The sequence below is a fragment of the Otolemur garnettii genome, unplaced genomic scaffold (assembly GCF_000181295.1).
Source record: "Otolemur garnettii isolate 467f Iridium unplaced genomic scaffold, OtoGar3 scaffold00001, whole genome shotgun sequence".
Taxonomy (NCBI): domain Eukaryota; kingdom Metazoa; phylum Chordata; class Mammalia; order Primates; family Galagidae; genus Otolemur; species Otolemur garnettii.
This window is the reverse complement of record NW_003852396.1, coordinates 5,333,962-5,358,589: the sequence shown is the minus strand read 5'-3', so window position 1 is coordinate 5,358,589 and position 24,628 is coordinate 5,333,962. Positions and strand designations below refer to the sequence as shown.

Sequence of the window (24,628 nt, the reverse complement as noted above, 5' to 3'; positions counted from 1 at the left end):
GTGCTCAAAAGCAGAGATTTAGATAGGAATTTGGCTATGTGTGATTTATTGTGAGAATGCTTGCAAGTGAAATCTATACAAAAGGGAGAAATACAGAAGGTGGAAGGTGAGGGAGCTGAGAAAGTGTGGTCCCAGGGAACCTGGCCTTGGCCTGATGCACACGGCAAAAGCTGTGCAGCATAAACATCACCATCAAGTTTCTCCCTTGAGACAAGGGACCAATGTCTGTCAGCCATTGTTCATGGACTGCCTAAATGTTGAGGAGCTAACTTTTCAAGAAATGTTGTTCCCCTTATGTAGGGCAATTCTCCAGAGGGGAAGCTGAGAACCACAGCAGTCAACACTCAAAGCAGCTGGGGATGGGACATTGGCCCAGTGAAGGGGACTGGGCAGATTACCACAGTGTCTCCACAGCTGTATAAAAAGGGGTTGACTGCAAAGCACATTCATTCATTCATTCCACAAATAGGCACTATGGCCTGTCATGGGCCAAATATGTACCACCACTTGCTTGGATTTACCTTATGAACAGACATGGCTCCTGAAGGACAGAGAGAGAGAAACAGGAATATCCATCAAATAAACGTGCATTCACGAGGAGATACACACTAAATTATCACCTCAAAGGATGAACTGAAGAAAGATTGTAGAAACAAGTTCACGATATTATATAGGTAGGGAACGGTTTCTTACCAGTGGTTCTTGCTATACTAATGAAGTGCATAAATTCTTACTGCAGTCATCATTATCTAATGCTAGATGCATGTTAAGGAAATGGTTATCAGGCATTATTTGAAATCTCAAATAGAATAAAAAATATGCTTCAGCTTGGAAATCATGTTGGTACAGGTCCTATAATAGATTATTCACAAAGTAAGATGACTTTTCTCTTAGTGGCAATTGAGGCAGAAGAAAAGTAAAAAGTAAAAATGTTAAATGCAAGTGTGGTCTTGGGTAAGATGCTAATTTTTTTTTGATCTTTTAAAAATTATTCCCCTAATTCCTATCCCTAACTGGCCAAGAAAGGCAAGAATAAGAACAAGAACCTTAGGAGAGGCAGAGATCTTGTTATCAAGGAATGTTCATGTCCACAGAGTAGTCCCCATCTCTAGTCCCTGCGGAGGCTAAAATTTCACTGAAGTCACTAAATTGATAGGAAATGTTCACCATTATAAGGACAGAATAATTATGTTTAGAAATTTAAGGAACAAAACCTCAACTGAATAAATAGATACTGTACAGATCAGTAGGTTTCAAGCAGAGTTTGAGAATTTGATATTGGAGATAAGACCTGCCAAGAAATTATAAAAGGAAAACTTGTTTTTGTACATCAAATTATTAGAAAGAAAGACACAAAAACATTTTTTTAACTGCTAATAATTGGATACCATGACAAGTCTACCGGTAGCTTCTGATTTTATCTAAAACTCTATTTTCATCTCTCTCTCTCCCTTTTTAATCTTTACATAGTGCTGTGGCAACTATTGTACCCATAAGCCTAATGGACAGCTTAATACATGTCAGTCAAACGTGGTGTTCTCAGCTCCTTTAACAAAGAACACAATTTCAGAGGAATACAATTCTGTTGCAGTGTCACTGAGACGTCTCTCAGCAGAGTATAGAGCCAGCATGAATGACATGGCCTGTTTCCAGTGATTCTGTTCATACCTCAAATCCCTGTGGCCTTCCCAGACTCTCTTTCACGTGTTTCCATGCTACAAGAATCTCTGACACAGACACACCTGTGGCTTTGACATCTGTGGGAGCAGCACTGGGTTCTGTATAAAGAAAAGCGAAAATAATAAACCATAATTATAACAAGTTACATCCGTCAAAATGCTGCACCTGAACACGTCAGGTGTTAACTTCCTTCCATCTCAGGTTTGAAGTGAATTTCCATGGTCACTATGAAAACACAGCAAGATAAAAAAGGACTGTTTTGTATTTCTATACTTGGGTAAATTCTCATCAATACCTTGCAAGTTACAAAAATTTTTATCTCTTGATTGGCTAGGATATTTCTGGAGAATTTATTTATTTATTTATTTTTGAGACAGAGTCTCACTTTGTTGCCCCCTGTAGAATGCAGTGTCATCATACCTCACAGCAACCACAAACTCTTGGGCTCAAGATCCTCTTGCTTCAGCCTCCCAAGTAGCTAGGACTACAGTCACCTGCCACAATGCTTGGCTATTTTTTAAAGACGAGGTCTCACTCTTGCTCAGACTGGTCAGGGCAATTCACCTGCGTCATCCTCCAGGAGTGCTAGGATTACAGGCGTGAGCCACCGTGCCCAGCCTGGAGAATTTAAATTATCTGACTTCAACCTCCGGTCTAGCATAATGTTTAAAAAATGGGCATTATTTTTAAAGTCAGGCTTGGCTTTTTAGTTACTGCTGTTGTGTTTTTTGCCTTTAAAATAGTATTTAGATATTCATTTACCTTATTTAGATAAGTTGTTTCACTTTTCTCTGAGCCTCCCTTATCTGTAGTATGACATAATGAAAATAACTTATCGCACAGATTTTTAAGGTTAGTTTTAAGTAGAATAATACATACAAAATGTTCAGTGCTGTGCGTGGCACTTAAAATTTTCATTCACAAAATGTCCTATTATTAGTAATTTTTATCCTGTGTAGGCATAAATAGGCTCTAACTTTCCTTAGATATATTTTGTCGTGCCAACCACAAACCGCATTTCCGTGATTGTATAAAGAACATGTTACGAATCCTGATATTTAAAAGGCACGCACTGACTTTTGAGGCAGGTGCCGGTGGAAAAGCACAGTCCCCAAAGGTCTCAGCGCTCTTGCTCAAAACCATTTTCATTTGTTTCTACACTTGGTGACCTTTCACACAATGTCTGACTGGCATCCATCAGGAAGTGCACTTGAGGTCACATTCCTTGTGAGGAACAAAATATTTCTAGCTTTGACATGGCTGAATCATAAATACGGTGTCACAAACACACGTTAAATGAAATGGCAGAATAAAGGCCATATATTAGTTCAAATAGTTCTGTACAAAATCTATAAAAAAAAATCTACTCTATAAAAAAGTGTAGAGACTTTGATACAAACCCCATATCACCAATAAGAGTTCAGATCAATCTGTTTGAATTTTTTTATTTTTAATTTTTAGATTCAAAGAACCGTATACCAAAGAGTTCTAAATAAGGTTGGTAAAAGGCAGACACTGCGGGAGTTCAAGCCCTTCCCCGACCCCTTTCCCTTTCTAATAGGAGACAGTCACTCATGCACCTGGAATGTTTTGTGGATTACTAATGAAAAAACATCAGTCAGAAACATCTATCCTGCTGCTGTTGCAAAGGAAGCCCACAAAATGCTTTTTCAAAGGTGCATGTTTATACCAAAAACTGACTTTATTTTGGTCAAGGCTTCGTTAAAATCACACGCTGTAATTAATTGTGTCATCTCTAAGCTCTTTGGCAAATTCCCATTAATTTTTACACAAAAGCTGGCATTATTTCCTGCCACGGTATAAATAGTGATTTCTCCTTTGTTACCCTTTGAATATTTTGTTATTTCTTTTTGCTTAGTGCTTTGTCTTATTTATACCACATTCCAACTGCCTAGTATTTGTGCATCTACCTGGTTTTAAAAAAAATGCCTTCTGGCAAATGCTTCTAGTTCTACTTTATTCTAAAATTCTGATTAACAGTCTTGCAACAGACATTTTCCCACATGACTATTTAAGAGGAGTTAAAATTCTTGATTTTTCAAGTAAATGAAAGGAAGTGCTGATGCATTTCAAGTTTCTAAATTTGATCTCTAGAATTTAGGATATAATTTATTTCAGAGGAAGCTGCATTTTGGATATCATGTGCTATTCGGTAGTGGTTTTGCTTCTCTTTAGAATAAATGCATTGCAGAGACTTGTGTACCAAATGCCTCCTTTCAGCCTTTATATAGCTGAAGCAATTACATCTTTGTCAAAGAAGGTTACAGGGGGATAAATAATTTCAGGAGTACAAAGCATGTGGTTGGGTAGTGGCCTCACTCTCTCTCTTTATCTCTAAAGAAAGGGATTATTTCTCTATCAGCTCTTGGTAGTAATGTACATGTTTAAGTATTTCTCAGAGAGGAAGTTAAAAGAAATTAAAGTAAATGAAAAATGTTCAGAAACCTACTTTCCAAACAAGTGCTTTAATTTCTATTTAGAAACTCTGAGGATTTCAAATCAGACATTTCACAGTTGCATTTTGGGGCCTGCACACTATAGATGCACATAATTTGATGCCGGCGAATGAATCAAACAAGAACTAAAGAGTCATTTTAATTTATTTCACCTTCTGAATCTGAATGGTATCAAAAGCAGATCATGCTGATCTGCCTTAGAGATTTCAACATGCGAAAAAAGCGACCTCAGTTTGTTCCGTAAGTGTTAGTGTGTCCTGTTTATAGTGGAGTGAACATTTACTAGAGGATCAGAAATCTGTCTGCAGACAGGAGGAACAGACTGGGTCATAGAAGATCTAGTCTGGGTTGGAGCTCACTGTTCTCTTTGGGTGTCCCATTGTAATGAATGGTGGAAGGTCATAGCTAGAAAGGACTTAGAAATCACTTGGATTCCTTGGCATATTATGCAGCCTTAAAGACAGATGGAGAGTTTACCTCTTATATGTTTAAATGGATGGAGCTAGAACATATTCTTCTTAGCAAAGTATCTCAAGAATGGAAGAAAAAGTATCCAATGTAGTCTTGCTAATGAAACCAATTTATAGCTTTCTTATGAAAGCTATAACCCAATTATAGCCCAAGAAGAAGGAGAAGGGGGAGAGGGAGAGGAGAGGAAGGGGGAGGATGGGTGGAGGGAGGGTGATTGGTGGGACCTCACCTACGGTGCATCTTACAAGGGTACATGTGAAATTTACTAGGTGTAGAATATAAATGTCTTAACACAATAACTAAGAAAATACTGTGAAGGCTATGTTAACCAGTTTGATGAAAACATTTCAAATTGTATATAAAACCAGCACATTGTACCCTATGATTGCATTAATGTACACAGCTATGATTTAATAAAAGAAAAAAAAAGAAATCACGTGGATCAAAATCCAGAAATGGATGGGCAGTGTGGCTTTATTCATGTTTTGTTGGTCCACATAATGTGTTAAATTAATTTAAGCCAACATTTAAAAATAGGAATTTCTTGCTTTTTTTAAAAAACAAAAGGAAGATACCAAGCCTGAATTCTTAAGCGCTGGCAATGAGGATTAGCAGTTGACTCCATCCGTCAAGGCATGTGCTTCTCAGTTGGTCAAAGTCCCCACCACTCCCTATTGTCTCACATGGAAAGTACTTATTTATATTTCTTACCTCACCCTTACAGGTTTTGTAGTTGTGGACCTATATTTTAAATCTATGCTCTCATTTTGCAGATGGGAAAAGTCACATGTACAAAGGTTGATTTATCCAAACTACAATTTTGGCTCTGAAAGAGCTCAACTAGAGTTCAGGTCTGAAGTGTTTTTCTCTGTTTTTAAACTGACACCAAGGAAGCAGCTAGCTCATTTTCCCTCTTACAGAGTCAATTATGAGGCACAATGAAAACGTGCAGTTCACTCTTTTGCTGTCTAAATTGCTTCCAAATAACTAACAGAGAAATGGGTAGAATAAAGTTAGAAACAAACAAGCAAAAAAGGGAAAAACAAAATAGATGAGAGAATAACTCAAAGTAGTAGTAACTGCCATGAAGAGAGAGAGTCTGCTGTGTTCCAAGCCCTGATCTTGGTTCTTTACACACACTAATCAGTCCTCCCAATAGACCTATTATCACTGTCACCATATTTATAGCTTTATAGAAATACAAAGAAGGGACGTGAGGTTAGGGAACTTGCCCTGGATCCTGCAGTGGCTTGATGCTGGTGGGGGGATCTGAGCACGGCAGTCAGGTCCTGGCCACACCATTCTGCTTCTGTGCTTCTGCCTGTGCTATGCACCTGATTCCTTTCCGTTCTTTTTTCCTTCTTCCCCTCCACAACTAACTTCTCTCCAGAGCATTGACATTGGCCTCCCTACTTGGACTTTCTACTTCTGAGTCTTGCCAGAAACCACCTAGACTTCCACGGTCACATTTAATTCCCTCGATTCCCATACCATAGATTCCTGGTGACTTTGGACCACAGCTGCACTGCTCTTCAGAGGTCCTGTCATATTCCTTTAGGCATCTCTGAAATGTGTCTCTAATTTGAGGATGTTTTCTGCCACTCTTAACTCCTGTCTATTACACTCTGATAATCTGATGAAAGTTCACGGAATTGTTTCTGAGACTACATTAATATTATTATGTCTAGTAGGCTCAAAAACTTAGAAAGATCTTTTTTCTTGTTATGATAATATTAATTAGGCCACGCTAACTCCTTCACTCTAATCTTGGGATATGAAGTGGGCAGGATGATTGATAGATTTGTTTCTGTTAGATTAAAAAATTTGAACAGCATTCCTATGATCATGAATTTAGATGATACATTTGTATTAAATGACCTAGCAGCTGGAGTTCTCCATGTAATATGGGGGGATGTGCTTGTAATATTGATTATACATCTGACTTCCCAGGAGGGGAGAGCAACAGCATTAATCAAAGGACAGTTTAATAAACTCCTTGGGAGAAGGGTTATGGTTTCATTATTTAAAAATTCAGTGCAGACAGCTGTAGTTGAACTTTTACAAGCACTAATCCAAATAGATCATCTGGCAAAGACAGGAAATTATTCCTTGCATTTTATAACTAATATGCCAATTTATTAATTTCCAAGTTCATATAAATCCCACTGAGCTTGGTTTCAGCTAAAAATATATCTGGAGAATAACACCTTATCAATGTTGGGTTTTAATTTGAGCTGTGGCGGCTCCACTTGCAAGGGGATAATTGTATATCATTTTATGCAAATAAGGAGACTTTTAGGCTTAATAAAAATAAAAGCAGAATACTTTTTCCAAACAAAGCCAAAGCTAAGAAAACTAGAAAAGGATAAAGCACCTCACGAATCAATAAATCTTTCAACTTACAAGTATAATTAACCTATATCAATTTTCATTTTGTTTTTCTATAAGTCATAATTGAATGATCTGGTTCTTTTCATTTTCAAAGATATAAGAACTAAGTGGAAATGGGTATAAGAATATTAAGTATTTCCAGAAATGTGGGAGTAAAAGCTTATTTGACTTTTCATCTTGAAAAAAAATCATTTTTTTTTATCAGTTTTACTATGCGTTTTAATATCACTTATGTTAAAACTTGGCTATTCTTTTTAAAAAATTGGAACTGTTTTCAAAAGGAGGGTATTATATGGGATTATGCTGTAGCATAGAAGTCTAAATTCTAATCAGGATTAGAAATGCACAGAATCCTTGCTTGGTTTCGAGGGTACAGATATTTGATATACGTAGAGGTCCGTGGAAGCCCTGGCAGGCAAACCCCTTTCCTTTCAGGCTTTATGCAAGATGTTACTTTCTGGGTTACTTCCATTATGGAAACATTGGAAAAAAGTTTCCAAGGCTTGAGGGTGTCAGCAGAAGAACCATGTGGAACTTTTCTGACTGTGCTCTAGGGCAATAGTTAACCTCAGAGTTCTGAGAATCAAAGTCACCCCAAGTCATTTATTTACCAATGTCAATACTTATAAATGATGCTTTCTTATAATAACAGGTAGATTTGAAGTTTCCCCTATAATAATGTAATTCTCATTTACATTCTACGAGGCTTCCTTGAGAGGAAAGGAAGGTGATCTGGGGATAGGGAATGCATGCGAACACTTCCACAAGTGAGCTCTGATTGTGACTGTCGTCCATAATCGACATTTCAGAGTGAAATAGGTGAGAAGTCGTATTGCAAGGTTTGCCTTTTAAGTCTTTCTGTTCTGTGCTTCCCTCCAAATAATATAAATTCTGGTGGCTGCATTGGACATGTTTTTCCTTTCCTGCTTGGTGTCAGCTATGAAAGGTGCTCAAGGCGTGTAGCAAGTGTTCTTGGAATGAAGAGGAGTAAACAAGCCCAGGAGCAGAAATAGAAAGGTGCCCTCACGGCTCTGGTTCTTTACTACCTCTAAGAATACAGAGGGATTTCCAGGTGCTAAACAAGTGAACTGGGTTAACGGAAGAATAAGAAAGTGGGATTTGTCTTATGGAGAAGTACAACTTCAATCAGATTAGTGGAGTATGGGGCAGGAGTGTAATGACCAAAGGCACACGGTGAGTCTGTGCCAACATCTGCAGACGTGGGGAGAGGAGCCTGACTGTCGTGAGCAGGATATGTGCTTTTATGAGTTCATTATAGGCCTTGCTCCTTTTAGAAATGGTTTAATCTTTGAAATGTTTACTTCTTTTCAAGTGATTTTCCAAGTGATATTTATAATATTTGTTTCCTCTTTCTATCATATAGCAAAAGTTGGTCTATTATTGCTACCTAATCTGGGACAGTTGCTTAAAAGGATATTTTAGAATATTGGAAACAGGGTCAGAATTTCAATTTTAGATTAATGAAGGCCTCCAGAGAAGTTTGGTTTTGAGACCTTTACTTTTTTTTTATTTTTGACACAGAGTCCCACTATGTCACCCTCTGCAGAGTGCTATGGTGTCACAGCTTACAGCAAGCTCAAAATCTTGGGCTTAAGTGATTCTCTTGCCTCAGCCTCTCAAGTAGCCTGGACTAGAGGTGCCCACCACAATGTCTGGCTATTTTTTGTTATTGTTGTTGTTGCAGTTGTCATTGTTGTTTAGCAGGCCTGGGCCAGGCTTGAACCCACCAGCCCCGGTGCATGTGGCTGGTGCCGTAACCACTGAGCTATGGGCGCCAAGCTGAGACCTTTATTTTTAAAGTAGGGGAGCTGAGAGTCAGGTGAATAAGTGCCCGATGTCACCTTGTCTATGTGATCAGACTTAAGCTCAGGCTTTGCTGGCTCGAGGCAATTGCTCTCCTTTTCCCTGACTTTCTTGGTTGACACAATTTAAAGACACTACCACTTTACTCATATTTTCCCATAAAGGTCTAATTTTGTCAATTTAATTAGTGAACAAATGCCAAATACATGCTTGAATTTTGTTGTCAGAACAAAGGCAGAATCTATCCATATTTAATTTGCCTGTATTTCCTATTTCGATCTACTAAAATAAATGAAGTGTTACTATGAAATATGTTACAGCAACAACCTTAATGTCTTTGAAAGAAAATACACATATTTCCTATGTAGCCTCGAATAGAAAACTTCAAAGCCAAGCTGTTTCAAGTTTAAGGAAGCACAAAAGTAAAAAATAAAGAAAAAGAACAACAAAAGCTTGTGGTGGTTGCTATAAGTTAATTTCAAAGCAGAGGCTGACACCCTGCAGAGCTGGCCTCTTTAAAGATAGCACCCATGTTAACACACGAAGCATGTCACAGACCTCTCCAATTCATCTTGCACTTGACCTTTCGGTCTGTGTGATTGATAATTAGGCTGAGGCAGTTTAAAATAAAAAGAATATGCACTTCCTGATCTTTGGAGTAAGAAATAATGCCAAATATCATGGTTGTTGACATTCCTGATAAGGCAGTGTCAGGCAGTGGTTGCAGCTTATGCTTGGGAGTTACACAGTCCCAGTCAAAGTCTCTGCTCTGATTTTTACGGTTGTTACTTAAACTCTGTCGCTCATTGTCTGAATTTGAGCATGTTACTTAACCTCTCTGAGACTTAATTTTCTGAAAAGTAGATTGCGTCTTGAGATTCCAACTTCAAATTAGACAATATAAGTGATATGGTACATGGCCGTGTCTGAAAACACATCCGATATCTGAGATTCTGGGTGCACGGGGAGCTCATGGGAATGCCTGAGATTCCTTGTTATTATCTGATGATTCTTCATTTTCCTGGTCATTCTTGTAACTGCTGCTTCTGCTTCAAATGTGGCTCAAATTATACACAGACAAGGCAACTTTTTATTGAAAAATTACATCTTACGTAACTATATCATAAACTATGTCAAATGCTTTCTTCCTTCTTTGATATTTAAATGACTTTCTTTACACCCCCCCACCCCCCAAGAAGCTCACAGCTCCACAATAGCTCTCAGGAGCTATGCGAGTCACATACGAAGACACAAAGGAGGTACAGGGTCAGTTTGTATTGTATAAATATATGTTTATAATTCACAAATTTTAAACATAGCTTTTGTGAATTATAAACATATGCTAGTTTAAAATTATGAGTTAAGCCAAACGAGTGCTGCCTTTGATAGAACACTTCTCGTCATTTGTAAATTTAGGGAATGTAATCACTTTTTAAATTTAATTAATTAACTTATTTTTTACTTGCAGGGTCAATTGAAATTCTGCACTTAAAGAGAAAAAGGACTAAGTGGAAAATGAGATGTGTGCCTGCAGCCGGCCGGGTGCCAGCTGCCTCATGACCCCCATATGATGGATGCCGGCGGCCTCTCAAGGGCCTCCCAACTCCACACCCCACCCCGGGGAGGTGGAAGGGGAAAACGAGGTAACTGAAATGATGCCAAGTACCGTCCTTACTCTTAGATCGGTCTTAGATCAGGCCGGAACAAAACAAAATGAGAGCTAACAAGCTCAGTGCTGTTATGATGCGGGCTAACAAGCTAGGTAATGTGACAAATGTTTGACTTACTCACTAACTGCCAGATCTGCTTGATGTGACCTTTATGTCACCCGTCCGCTAATCGGCTAAATCGCAAGGTTCGCTTCTGCGGAAGAGGTCATCGTGACCCGTGCTCGCTTTTTGCTTCTTTTGCCAACTTTCTTTTTGCTTTTTTTGCCAACTCTCAGCCCACCTGTTTGTCCTCTGCCAACTTTCAGACTAGAAAAGCCCCAGCTTCAGACCCCTCAATGCTCTCTCACTTAGTCTGCTTCAGACTTTGCTGAGACAGCCCTGCGGTTAATAAAAGACTCCTTTATGAAATTCTAATTTGAGTCGGTGGTTCTTATCTGACCCCATAACAGAAAAGCTAACTCCAGGGGCTAAATCTGCCGTGTTTTTTCTCACTCAGAAAATTTTACTTATGTATTAAAATTTGAAACAACATAATATTTAGATTTAAGAAGCTGGGGTCACACTTCAGCTTCATCACCTAGTGAGTGCACCATGGGTAAGTCATGGCTGTTGAGTTTACTCATCTGTAAAACAGGTGTGCTGCAGACCAGGTACTACCTCACACTATTCATACTTACATGAGAATTCATGAGACCATACATACGAAGGCGGCATGTCATAGGAAAGTCAGGGATTTAATGGCTAGACAGACCTGGATTCTATTCTCGATTACAAGCTGGACAAACTGTGTAAGCTTTTTGTTTTTCTTGTACAGACAGGGTCTCACTATGTCACCAAGGCACTGGCTAGTCACAGGTGCAGTCATCACACACTACAGCCTACAACTCCTGGGATTTTTCAAGGGACCCCCAGGCTCAGCCTCTTGAGTAGCAGGACTATAGGCATGCGCCACCACCATGCCGAGTTTGTATAACTTTTAGCAAGTTCTTTAACTTTTTGAATGTTAATTTCTCTTTCTGCACAGTGGACGCAGTAAGGTCTATTACCATGAATGCTGTGAGGATTTAATAATGCCATGTGTAAAAAACTTCCAACAGAAAGCCCTCTCTGAAAACTCTTTATCGGTACCATGGTTTATGCATGGTGTTAGACATAAATGTTTATCAGCCACATAAATGAGTCTTTATTTAAATGTATTTCACATATAGATTGTTAAAATATAAAATGATCTAAATTTCAAACTAAAGAAGATTGTTTAAATATACATCCGAACGTTGGAATACACTTCAGGGATGACTAATATTGTTATTATCATAGAAACATATTTGCCACGTATCGTTAAGGACTGAAAAATATAAAGCAACATAGATGGAATGTTATTTTTTTATAAAATAAAATTTGAAAAAAGTTTGGAAAATATATTTGACAACTATAATGAGATTATGAGTGAGTTTTTATTTTCTTTTTTGGATTATATATATATTATATATTATATAATTATATAATTCATAGCAACCTCCAACTCCCGGGCTTAGGCGATCCTCTTGCGTCAACCTCCTGAGTAGCTGGGACCACAGGCACCATAATGCCCAGTTATTTTTTGTTGCAGTTTGACCAGGGCTGGGTTTTAAACCGCCACCCTCAGTATATGGGGCTGGTGACCTACTCACTGAGAGTGCCGCCTGGATTATTTATATTTTTAATATGTGTGCAACAATGTTTCATTATGTGTGTAACAAAATAAAATATTAGTGTGCTAAATAAAAATAATAGAGATAGAGATACTGACCTCCTTCAGCTGAGCAGATGACCACGATTTGACTGAAAGGGCCGTCCCCTTTATTGTTATAAACGCCGACCTTCACTTCAAAGGGAGTGAGAGGGGGGACGCTTTCATCTCGATAAATGAATTTGGAAGCTTCAGAAGATGTCACCATTTTTTCCTTCCAGCCACGTGTGCCATTGGGTCTGAAAGCCACAATATAGCCAAAGCCTTCCCCATTCTGAAACTCTTCGGATACTGGCTGAAGAAGAAAAATGCAATTAATTATCAGCAGACTGACAAAACCCTTCACTTCTTCTAAATCCTTAATATTTTTTTTAATGGATAATTTATGAAAAGGAGAGTCTTAAATCCTACATTGGAAGTCATCATAGTATAATCACTTTGGAAGTTTGGGGAAACTTAAAAACATTAAAAGATGAAAAATTAAATTTTGTCAGATGGAATGCAAGAAAACTCTCAAGAGAATCGAAAACTCTCGAAGCGAAACAAATTTGCTCCAATTAGTCACGTATATGAAATGAAGGCCCTTGGATTCCACATCAGCATTTAACACTTTGGAGAAAACTGTCATATGGTCTGGTGGTCAGGAATATCTTGTCGCTGGCAATGCCCTGCAGAGCCCTTTGCACCACAGATCTGGGAGATAACGTTAAGATCTTCCCTCTAGTCTTCTTTTCAATTGCTTTGTGCTTCAGTAACATGCGAGGAAACTGGACTTGGGTATGTGTTCAAGATGGGTCTCAACTGCTCACCAGAGAGGAGTAACTGTGATGGACTCAGAGGAGAAAAGTTATCGCAGTGCTTGACCCATAGCAGATACCCAGTCAGGATTTGTTAAATATTTTTTCTTTTGCACTTTTACTTAAAGGAAAACTGTGTATCAAGTGTAGGAAAAGAAAGAAAACATATTCTTTATGGTTCATAATTATTGGGAAGGGCAATTTGACCTCAGTGAAAGTTAAATATTGGGAACGCGATACCTCCACACAACATCAAAAATAAGATATGATGCTTTGTTGAAGAAAAGGAAAATGGACAAGAGAATAGGACAGGCGATGTGTTCATGAGAGAGTTCTTTCTGGTAAAAGAAGTTTTCCCGTAAATTGTATCATCAGTCTTAGAGACTGTTAGAGATTTGCTCTGTTTTCTCTAACAGACATGCTCACCTCTGTATTCTAGGGCAGAGTTCTGTGAGCTGCATAGTTCTATTCAATAATAGTATTATTTAACATCAAAAAAGGAAGGTGACTTCATGGAAAACATGTGTATTCTCACACCCATTCACCTCCACTCTTCACCTTTGACAGAAGATACTTTGGAGCCCATACAACGAAACAGACAAAAAAAGTATATATCCATTTTGTAATCAAAGTCCCATTTCTGAACATTAGGGAAGGTTCTTAAAGTGTGCTGCAGGTTTCTAATTTATAAGAGGAGGGAATGCAGGTAACGTGCAGTATATTCAGGAGTTGTTAACTCCTCCCTCCCCACTGGTTTTAGACCCCAAATAAACCACGGAGACCACTTAATCATAAAACTATTAAATATCAAACTAAGCCATACAAGCACCCGAAGTAATTTGTTACAGGATGGGTTTTAATTATTCAAACTGTATTCTGAGATAATCTAGATGACAGGAAACTATAGCTTTGACTTGGAGAGAAGTCACCCGGCCTTGGTGTGAAAATGAGAAGATGTCATTGGGCTGGACTCGTCAGGGTCACGCACGGTCAACATGTTCTAAACCTCATTCAAACACAAGTGTGCCCCGTCTCCCATGCCAGCAGCAGACACGGTCAGTGCAGCCCTAGGCTCTCAGCTTCACCAGCTCTGACCTGGGGGTACAGGCGTCTCACCTCCCAGGCAATGACTAGCTCGTGCCGCCTTCCGCTTCTTCCGCTTACGTTGGTGGGCGCTGTCTTTGGAACTGTGGACGAAAATGGTGCAGAGTGAGGAGAATAAACAGCTCTGTGCCATTGCCTCACAATAGTAACACATCGTGACCCATGAAGTTAGGTACGATTTTGAAGCAAGTCAAAGGTTTGTTTGAAGTTAGAACGGTTGCAGTTTTGGCCAGGGCAGGGTTTGAACCCATGACCCCTGGTATATGGGACTGGAGTCCCACTTCTTGAGCCACAGGTGCTGCCTACTTGTACTAAATCTTAAAGTGGAATATTTAAAACAGATACCCAGCTGTCACTCCACGTGGCAGAATTTGACACCTGGATTTTCAGGACCACTTCCCCCACAATCTAGCCCTGTGAATCCGCTCTATGGGAGCAATGCCTAAATCATAATTAGCACCGTAGGTGAGAACCTAAAAGTCAGGTATATTTTGTTCCTCAAAATGCTCTTTGCCAACCCTTGTAAGTCCCTAGAAAATCTACAGGTCAAGGTTAGGATGACTGTGTTTCCAGAACCCCCAGGAAGTTCCAGTTTAAAGAAATCTCAGCAACAATTCCACGGGGTGAGAATCTACTTAAATGAATAAATATATTAAAAAAAACTATCAAGGATGAATCTCTCTGAAAACTGCAAAATTTATAGGCACCCAGTGAAACTTTTTCAAATGAATAACTATTAAAAGAATAAACGTGTCAAAGGAATAAATTTCCTCTTCATTGCACTGAACCACAAAATCTGCAGTTGAAAGGGAACATTTTCAAATGAAGAACTGTTAAATGAAGAAAACTATTAAAAGAAATCATTTTCCAGGCGATGAGCCTGCATTAGCAATTTTACACTCCAGCGTTGCCTTTCCATCGTAGTGTATAGTTTTTAAACGATATTGATGTACTCATAAACAATAAATCCACTCCCGCACATTACCTACTTGGATGAAAGGCTATTAATTACTCGCAGATACTCACACAGCATTTTATATACCAGGAAAACTGAAGTGGAATTTATATACTACAGAAAGGAAAAAAACAAATTCTCCTTGGGCTAGGGAGGTAGACGAGAAAAACCTGTGAATATATAATTGGCTACATTGAAATAAATGACCTTTCCTTGCCAGGGTTCAAGTTTCAGTATCGTTGGGCACTTTTTTCCATCAACTGAATTCTTCTCTTACTTGTGCCTATGTAGCCACTGCAAATATAAAGATTATTCAGCGGCAGCTACTAATCCTTTTTTCTTTCACAGCTATGTACATTCTGAAGATTATCTGTACATATGGTTAATTCTTATGGATTCCCTCAGAATTACATGGAGTTGGACACCCTTTTGTCTCTCATTCAAGGAAATCACATAGAATTCAACTGAAAAATAAATGAATTCTATTAGCACAATAACTGTGAATATGCCCTAGTTTATATGGCCAGCTAGTGACTCATTTATTCATATGAGTTTTTTCTTAGTAGCCATAATTGTTGCTACATGTAACAACCTGTAGCATATCAGTAGGTCATGTCTGACACCATAGCTGGAAAACCACCACGTCTAATGTACAGTATTAGTTCTAAATTTATGTTCTGGCCTATGGTATGGGTAAGCCACACAAGAAGGGAGCTGGTGTAACTGTATAAGTAAAATCCAAGGTTACAAATAGGCCATTGATGCTTATTCTCAGAGTTCAGAATATTGGGACCACCAGTGTATAGTAAAATGAATAGTGGAAGCAGGGTGATTTGTAGATATCATGCCATTAGGTCTTTCCTTAGGACCTTTTTGTAAAAAAATGTGTACACATACATACACATACCTTTCACATTTATTTCTGACAACTTGCATTTAAATAACGTTGTGAGCAATATATACAGACCAAATATGCTGTCTACTACATTGCACAAAGTTTATATCCTAAATATAAAACCTTTGAATCCTCTTCTCTGAGGAGGTCATTCTGTGATCATGGGTTTCTATACAAAGATCAGGCATTAAAGATTCTTTTTTACTTTGTTCATCCCTAAAACATCATTTAAGTGGAGGGCTTAGAAATTTGAGATTAAAGTTGTAGAATAGGTTGTAGGCTATTTAGTGGACATCTCTGGAAGCCTTTTAAAAGATACAAGCAGAAGGAAATATAAGTAAATATTTGAAATCAAAACCTTTGAAGCTTTGGTGGTATTGTTTCGGTCTATTAATGCTTTTATTTTGTAGAAAACATTTAGATCTTTCAAAAACTATAACTTTTTAAGTAAAAAATAAATAAAAACTGGTTAATGTTTTGGTGTAAATTTCCACTTTGAGGAACTAAGAAAGCAGAAGAAGGCTTATTATGATTTGATTCATGTCTGTGTGGGCAACTTCCACCTCAAATTATCCATAAATCAAGTAAATTCTGTAAAATTTAGTATTTACAATTAGTCTTTGAGGTTTTCTTCCTGTTGCTAGTTTCTTTACAAGACAATATAGCCCATAGTCAACTTAATGTGAAGAATTTAATATCTTCCTTTTCTCTAGTTTTACTGTAAATCACACAGAAAGAGGTTTATGGTTCATTGTGTTTTAATAGTATTGTGTATAAGAGACAACTACTCTTAAACTTAAACAAAGCTTACTAGATACCCTAAGAACTACTAATAGCAAATTTAAGGCTTTAATAGCTGCACGTGAGTTTTGTTGAGCTGGGCACAATGTTTGGATTGGGTATTTTAATTCTAATTGGCTTAAATTTCTGAATTACATGCAGAAGATCTGTGGAACCCATGCACATTCGTTTCCTTTTCAAGTTGGTGGCACACAATTATTACCCCTGACGTCAATGCTTTGGAGACCACTGATTTTAATGACATCCCTTTATAAAACAACATATTAATGATATGGAGGGCTTTGACTTAATCATTCAGAGCTATTTTGCTGTAAAAGGTCTATAATTCTTTTTAGAAGCATAAAGTTAATGTAATCAAATACATAAAAAATGTGTATTGAGTTCAGAAAAATATATATTTACTTAAAAGCCAAATGTATTTTCAATATAATTAGCACAAATCCTATTTAGCATATAGCAGCGAGGCCCTTTCTCCCTCAGATAGCTACAGATAAATGTCATGAACATACTTGCTTAGAAGCAAGTTTTCACACATGGTTGGCAGGTTGAACTCTGATTCTTCCGAATTTCCTTCTGAGCAATGCTCTTCCGTTGGCAGATAATGTAATTGATACTTTGCCACGAGCTATAGATGCTTAGCTCTTTTAAGTCTTCCCTGGAATGTTGAAATCTAAACTGTTGTCTCTTTCCATCTCGATCGTTGGAAAAATTCTTATAAACACTCAGTATGACCAAAATCTAATGTACTTCCTTAGTTTAAACATGCCAAATGTGGAAGAACTCTACATAGAGTAGCATGAACAAAGGGAGTCAGACGAAGGATGTGCTCTGATTACCTTTCATCTAAACAAAGAGAACATGATGACATTGTTTACCAATTTCTTTTTCTCTGAAAAATTTCCAATTTCTATTGCGGTAAATGTTTACATGGCTGAATAAATAATACAGCTTTATTAGAGACCGGGACAGGCCATGTAATTAGGAGCTTTACGGTTAAAGTTGCAGCAGAATACAAATGGGGGTGGGGGGGTGGGGGGGAGTTGTTTATAGTGTAAACACCGAGGTCAGGAGTGACATTTATAAAATGATTTTTTTCTACCCAAATTGAAGTGTGGAATACATAAGTATTTTAATTAATTTTCATTTAAACTCAGTTTATAGAAAGAGGTAAATTCAAAGAATTTCAAAAATTAAAAAAAATGTCAGTAGTATTTTCCAAAGTTTTCAGATAATGCCTTTATTCTCATCAAAAGACTAAATCAGTGGTATGTACAAATGGTGAAGGTGGGAGTAAGATTTGGGTTCGAATCTCATTCTATAATTCTAACTGAGCATTTCCTGTCTTTCAGTTGCTTCATGGAGATAGTAATTGTACTTTTTGAGGTTATTTTCTAATTATTCATCACTGTGCCTAGAACTATCAATAAATGTTACCTAATATTATTATCTACTTACATTTAAAAAAGGGAAAATGGCGAAGTCTTCTTTGAGGAAAACTGACAGTTTAGCATAAATCTATATGCATGTGATCTTGAAATACAGTATCTTTCTTAGCTACGGTATTTGGATAATATTGTTTAGTCATATCATAGGAATGATGCTTTCAGTTTTGGCAAAGCTTATGTTAATTTTGAAATCTAGAAAATATACCATTTTCAATTTGCAAAAGAGGTTGCTAAGATATATCAGGAAGTGTAAGAATTTTCTAATTTATGAAACTTTTTATATATAACAATAGTCAAGAACATAGAAGTTGAGAATATACAAAAGACAGGTTTGTACCTCAGCTTATATTATCTTTATTTGTATGGGTCCACAGGAAACTGAAACCGAGAATGGGTAAAATAATCTCTGCATGAGATTTCCTGGTAAAAATAAGAGACGGGAAAAGGTAGAAAGAAGTAGGAGCCGGCAGGGAGAGGAGAGAAGCTCAGAGGTGTCATCTTTGGAGAGGCCTGGGTTAGGATTCCAGTTCACTAGGTGACCTTATGCAAGGTTTAAAAATTTCATAGTTCTGTTTCCTCACCTGTAATCGGTGGATAAAGTGCTTTAGAGGTTGTTGTAAAAATTAAATGGTATTGTGAAGGGCAAGCGTTTGGCGCAGGGCCTGGACCGTGGCTTGTGATTTATGACTGGCGTATGGTATCACGACGTCTAGGAAGATAGAACAAGTCTCCCTGAGTGTCTCACATCCATTCTCACGTTGATAACCTCTCATCGGCCTTTTTTCCTTCATGCTCTCCATCACTTTTCCCCTCATCATTTCATATTCATTGAACCCATTGCAGCAAAGAGAACTACTTGTCAGAACAGGACATCCCTTGCCAAGGCCAGGTTTCCCTCAGAAAGGCATTTGTTTGAATTACCATCTCTGCTGACAAACTGCCTCTGAAACTGAAGACCTATTTCCTGAATATGTTTTGTAGAAAAGCCTTGTCTGGACCAAAGTAGTTTTACAATTTAAAAATACTGTCTGCTATATGAGCCGTAGAATTATCTCTCTCTCTCTCTCTCTGTTTTTTTCTAATAATTGAGATTTGGCCTTAGAAGTCTGTTGCTCACCATGATTTTTGCCTTTTCTTAGTCTTACTGAGAACCATTTTTTAATTTAATATAATGATATTACTCATAAGATTGAAGAAGGCCATAATGTTCATGTAATAGTATTTTCTTTTAGGTTTTATTATTTTCCCCCAGATGAATGTTTTATATTTTCTACATAGTATTTTCTTAGAAACATAGACTGGAAAGACTTTAAAAAAACACATAATGCTTTTTTCCTATATACACCAGTGCCTGACAAAGGTAGATTTTTAAGTTTTCCCCAGTAAATAATTCTGTCCAATTCCTACTTAGCCTGGACATCAAAGCCTCATTAAAAGCCATTTACAAAGCCAATCTATATACTCCAGAAAAATGAATCTAGCCCATCTTATATTCCAGTAATATTCTGTTGTGTCTCTTCCATAATTTTTAAACTGAAGGAAATTTCCTAAGTAACCACCATAGGTAAGAACAATTAAAATACAAGAGTGAACACAGCAAGATCCTTTCAGGAGTCAGAAATACATACAGCTGAAGAAACTGTAACACGAAGACAAATGTGTTGAATTATTGAACTTGGAATAGATCATACGTGACCTCAGATGCTAAGGTGAGGTTGGCTGAAAAAAAAAACCCCATACACTTGCTAAGAAATAGGGAAGCCAGGGTTATGATACGTTCCCATCAGCCTCTCTGGCTCGTACACACACACACACAGACAGACACACACACACAAGGATTGCTGTTTTGGAATAAAGCTGTCAGTTTAGAAGATGGATGTACTCCTGCCAGGTCCGGCAAAGGTACACAGTCGGCAAAGCAGCAGCTGAGGGTGGAGAGTGGGAACTCAGGTGTACTTGGGCACCAGGCTGTGGCTGGGAACTGCGCCCTCGTGGGAACACTCTCAGTTGGAGCCCTTAGTGATCTTCAGCTGACCTGGGCTCGTTACTATCTAATTAGTATAGCATGGGGGGAGTCTTCATAAAGGATTCTGTTATATATCCCCAACCTGTCAATCACCCCGAAGGTAGGAAATAGCAACCAATCCTGCCAGGAGAAAGGCGGGACAAACCAGTCAGCATATAAAAGGTAGCTGTGCTCTGACGCTGGGGTCTTTCCCTACTCATGGCCCCCACATCTCCGAGACTTACTTTTACTTTTCTTTTTTTTTCTTTCTTTCTTTTTTTTTTTAGCTGGGGCCAATCTCAAACCCACCACCTCTGATATATGGGGCGGGTGCCCTACTCCTTTGAGCCACAGGTGCTGCCCTACTTTCATTTTTCAATGAGAGAGAGAGAGAGAGAGAGAGAGAGATTGTGTGTGTGTGATTGCTGTGCGTGTGTGTGTGATTGCTTTGCATCTCTGATCACCCCTTCTCTGGCTCAACTAGGTACCAGTACTCATTCTTGTCACTGGGAACTGGGGGACCAGGAGACCCTGGGCAGACCTAACATTCTGGAATGTTTTTTCCAACCCCAGCTGTAAATAGCCACGTGGGAAGTGTTACTTCCCCGCATGTGTGCCCTCCCGGAGTTTTGTAGGACGCCTGTTCCACCCTGTGCTAAGGCCAAAGTATTCTTAATGGTTCTTGAAACTATCTTGTGTGTCTAGAGTCTGGCTGGTCAGTGATGTGAAATGGTCACTGTGGGCCCGGGGACACTATGGAAGGTGGCCTTGAGCAGGCTTGTGGGGATGACACCCAACAAGCTGCCCCCCAGTGTCCAGAGAGCTCGGGCCCCGCAAGAGACAGAAGGAGCAGCTGACAGGTGTCATCACAGGGCCTTCCACAGCCGGTGAGAGAGTGCACTGCCCGGTCCTCCTGTCTGACCTGGGAAGGGTCAGAACAACGGTCGGAAGGACGGGGGAGGAAGGAGAAAACAGGAAAAAACAGGTAATAGCTCCCGAGTGAGGTTTGTGCTGGGACAGAAGGGGGGGCGTGGTATTAGATATGAGATTAAACGTTTCATTTAATATCAGCAAATGAGACCCCCCCCTAGCGCTGACAACGCTGGAGGATGTAGCTGGGGCTGAGGCTGGAGAGCGCATGGAGCATGTCCAGGGCAAGGAGGGGAGGAGGACACACCGTGCCATGCGCCATGCGGGAGATGGTCCGCGGAGTTCCGTCTGCTTAGGAAGCAGCGCACAAAGTGCCATGACCAGGAGACACTGGCTTCTGATTCCTCACCAAACACATTTATCTCATGGAGCACCGATCTATTAAATGTAGAAAAAATATTTTTCTTTGCATGGCTAGAGATATGCATGGGATGTTTTCCATTCTATTCAAAGGAGCACGGAGGGCACAAAACCGCATACAGAGCAGCTCTTTGAATGTACAGGAAAGCTATTTGAATGTTGAAAAAAAATTAAGTGTCATCTTTCTTTTAAAACTTTGTCTATTCCTTTGTTTTTACTATGGGAACCCAAGGAAGGGTGTGCATGCTGGACCCTGTCGGCATCCCCTATAGACGCTGTTCTAGCAAGTAGAATGGGAAGCTTCCTGGGAGCCACTTAGCCCAGGGTCCCACTCTGCGGGCTGAGCTGCGCTCTGAAGTTTCCCCGATTCTCCGGATGTGGGGGGACAGGTGACAGGGGGCAGGGGGCAGCAGGCAGGGGACAGGCGACAGGGGCCGGGGGCAGGGGGTGGAGGACAGGTGACGGGGGCAGGGGGCGGGGGCAAGGGGCAGGGCTCGCTCACACAGTCTGCAGCGAGGATTCCTCCCAGCCACGGCCTTGGAGGACCCAGCTGAAGAGCTGCAAGCCGAGAGAGTGATGGCTCTCACTCCATCAGCAAGCATTTGTTTTTGTTTTTGTTTTTGTTTTAAAAGTCCATATGATGCTTTATTAGCCCCATAGGCTATATATATTAGAACTTAATAGGGAAATCTAGCTGTAGCATAACTTTTATCAGAAGAGAAAAAAATCATCTGATTTGCAGTATTTACTATATGCCGAGCACTGTTCTAATTACTTTATAAATATTAGTCAGGTAAATCTTCATAGCCATTGTATTAAGTCTATTCCAATATTGTTATCCACGCTAAACTGGTCAGAAAGTTGAGGCTCAGAGTGACTCACCCGAGGTGGGACAGCTTGTAAGTGGGGGATCTAGGCTCTAACTCAGGCAGTCTTGTTCCAGAGTCCACACTCTTGACCATCAGACTGTGTTGCCTGATTCGGAAACTCTTGTTTGCATATATATATATATATTTTTTTTCCTTTTATAAAGTCACGTACACATAGATCGTGAATACATTTATGCAGTTGTGGGGTACAATGTGTTGTTTTTTTTTATACAATTTGAGTGCTTACATCAAACTAATATAACTTTTGCTTAATTACTACTTTTGTAGCTTTCCATTTAATAAAGTAATAATTCATTTAAATTGAAGATGCTGGTGGTGATGATAACAACAGTGAACTAGTTGCTAATATTAAGCAATTATCATGTCCCAGGCATGATGCAACATTTTATTTAATACAATGGTTAAAAGGAGAGGCTGTTATTTATAATATATTATCCCCATTTTAGAAGTGAGAAAATCAGGCGTTAAATGAAGCACACGTCTTGCCTAAGTTCACACTGCTATTAAGTGGCATGATAGAACGTTAATCCAAATCTAAGATTAAACTCTAAATTATAGGTAAGACCTTTTTCTTTTTTTAAAAAATACATATATATAACATTTACATATATGTATATACGTGAATATTTGCCTGTGTATGTATAGTTCATTAAAATTTAAAATAGAGAAACTGCATCTATTGAGACTTATACCAAGATCCTTGAAGATAATAGAAATTTTATTATAAAGAAGAAGAATCCTTTGTGAATGACAACGTACATGGTCCATTTTCCCTCCTTTTTATTCATCTTTCCAAGGTTTTACCAATATGTAACTTATAGAATATGAAAGTTCAATCAATTACTTTTGTTATCTCTACATGTTTTTCCTTTTCTCCTATAATGCATATTTCAAATTCATTTTCTAAATTGTGATTTTTCTCTCTTGAATGTCATCTTTTAAAACAGAAGTGAAAGCATTTACATTACCTCATCCTAAATTTATACATTGGTTTGAAGATAGTGACACATCTCAAAAATTAAACATGGGGTGATCTATTTTTATCTATCCACCTATCTATCTATTCTCCAAGTAAAATTTATGCAAAAATTTCACTATAAACACACAAATATAAATGTGCACTAAAGTAAACAATATGTGTGTTACCATTTTGACACCCTAATACCAACAAGGTGCACAGAATTAATTTTTCTCATCTTAGTTGGCTACCAAGAGTGTTTTGATGGCTGGAAAATTCAGAGTATACTCTAGAGGAAAATTGCAAGGAAAATTCTAATTTTTTGCTGTGTGGGAAAGGAGCGCTTCTAAGGGAAAAATGCTTTGCTAAGGCTGCTTTGGAATTTTGAATATTCTATTAAATAAGAGATTTTCAAAGAGGCATAAAACTTTCAATTCAATATCCCTAATGTGAGACCTTTTCTCTTCCAAGCAGCTCTGTCAATTTTCAAAGTTTAGTTGGCCTTTCAGAACAGGATCTTCTTCTGAATTACAGGCTATGTACTTAATAGAGGCAGAGTGCGTCATTTGCGAGGCTGTCTCAAGATACTGGTGTTGCTTTTAATCTGTGCTGCCTGAGAAGGCAGGAGCAGAACTCAACACTCGACTCAGCACCGTGAGAAGCTGCAGCCCTATGTGGTGCCGGAGCACAAGAAGCATAAAGAGGGCAAAACGAGCTTCGCTCAGCTGCTTTCAGAGGATAGTCCTTCATGTATATTTCATGCTATTTCTCCTCTTCTGTGAGATTTTAATGGCCTGAAATATGCTATGTATATAGAACTCATGATAAAGTAGAGAGGCAGCCAATACACGACTGAGGTAGCTGCAGAAATAGACGAAGACGCCTTTTAAAATGCATCAGTGGAATACAATCTAGCTTGAAATGTAAAAGTGTTTTTGCTAAAATGCTTTTTAATAGCACAAGGAGATTCATACTATAAAAAGTTTAAAAGGATTATTCATCCCAAATGGATTATTTATTTTTGAAATGAGTATTTATAGATAGTCTCTGATTTAGGCAGTAATCTTTGCCTTTGTTTAAACACAATTAACAATATGCAAAGTAAGGCAGGGCTTTTAGAAAGTAGGTGAGCATAAGTGCTACTATTGGCAGTGATTTCAGTATCTGCACGGTGAGTACGTCAAATGAAGAACAACTCACCTGTTATGCTCTTAATTAATGAACACCTGTGCACAATAAAAGCATG

At 38.6% G+C, this 24,628-nt stretch overlaps 1 protein-coding gene across 1 annotated transcript in view; it reads right to left on the bottom strand.

Annotated features, from left to right (window-relative positions):
* Positions 1-24,628, bottom strand: part of CNTN5 (contactin 5) — a 516,137-nt gene that overhangs the window by 36,516 nt on the left and 454,993 nt on the right. The window contains exons 16-18 of the mRNA XM_012801575.1: positions 14,156-14,226; positions 12,303-12,537; positions 1,669-1,778 (exon numbers count right to left, since the gene is read on the bottom strand). Coding sequence (XP_012657029.1) covers positions 1,669-1,778; positions 12,303-12,537; positions 14,156-14,226 — 416 coding nt within the window. The remainder of the gene's footprint in view (positions 1-1,668; positions 1,779-12,302; positions 12,538-14,155; positions 14,227-24,628) is intronic.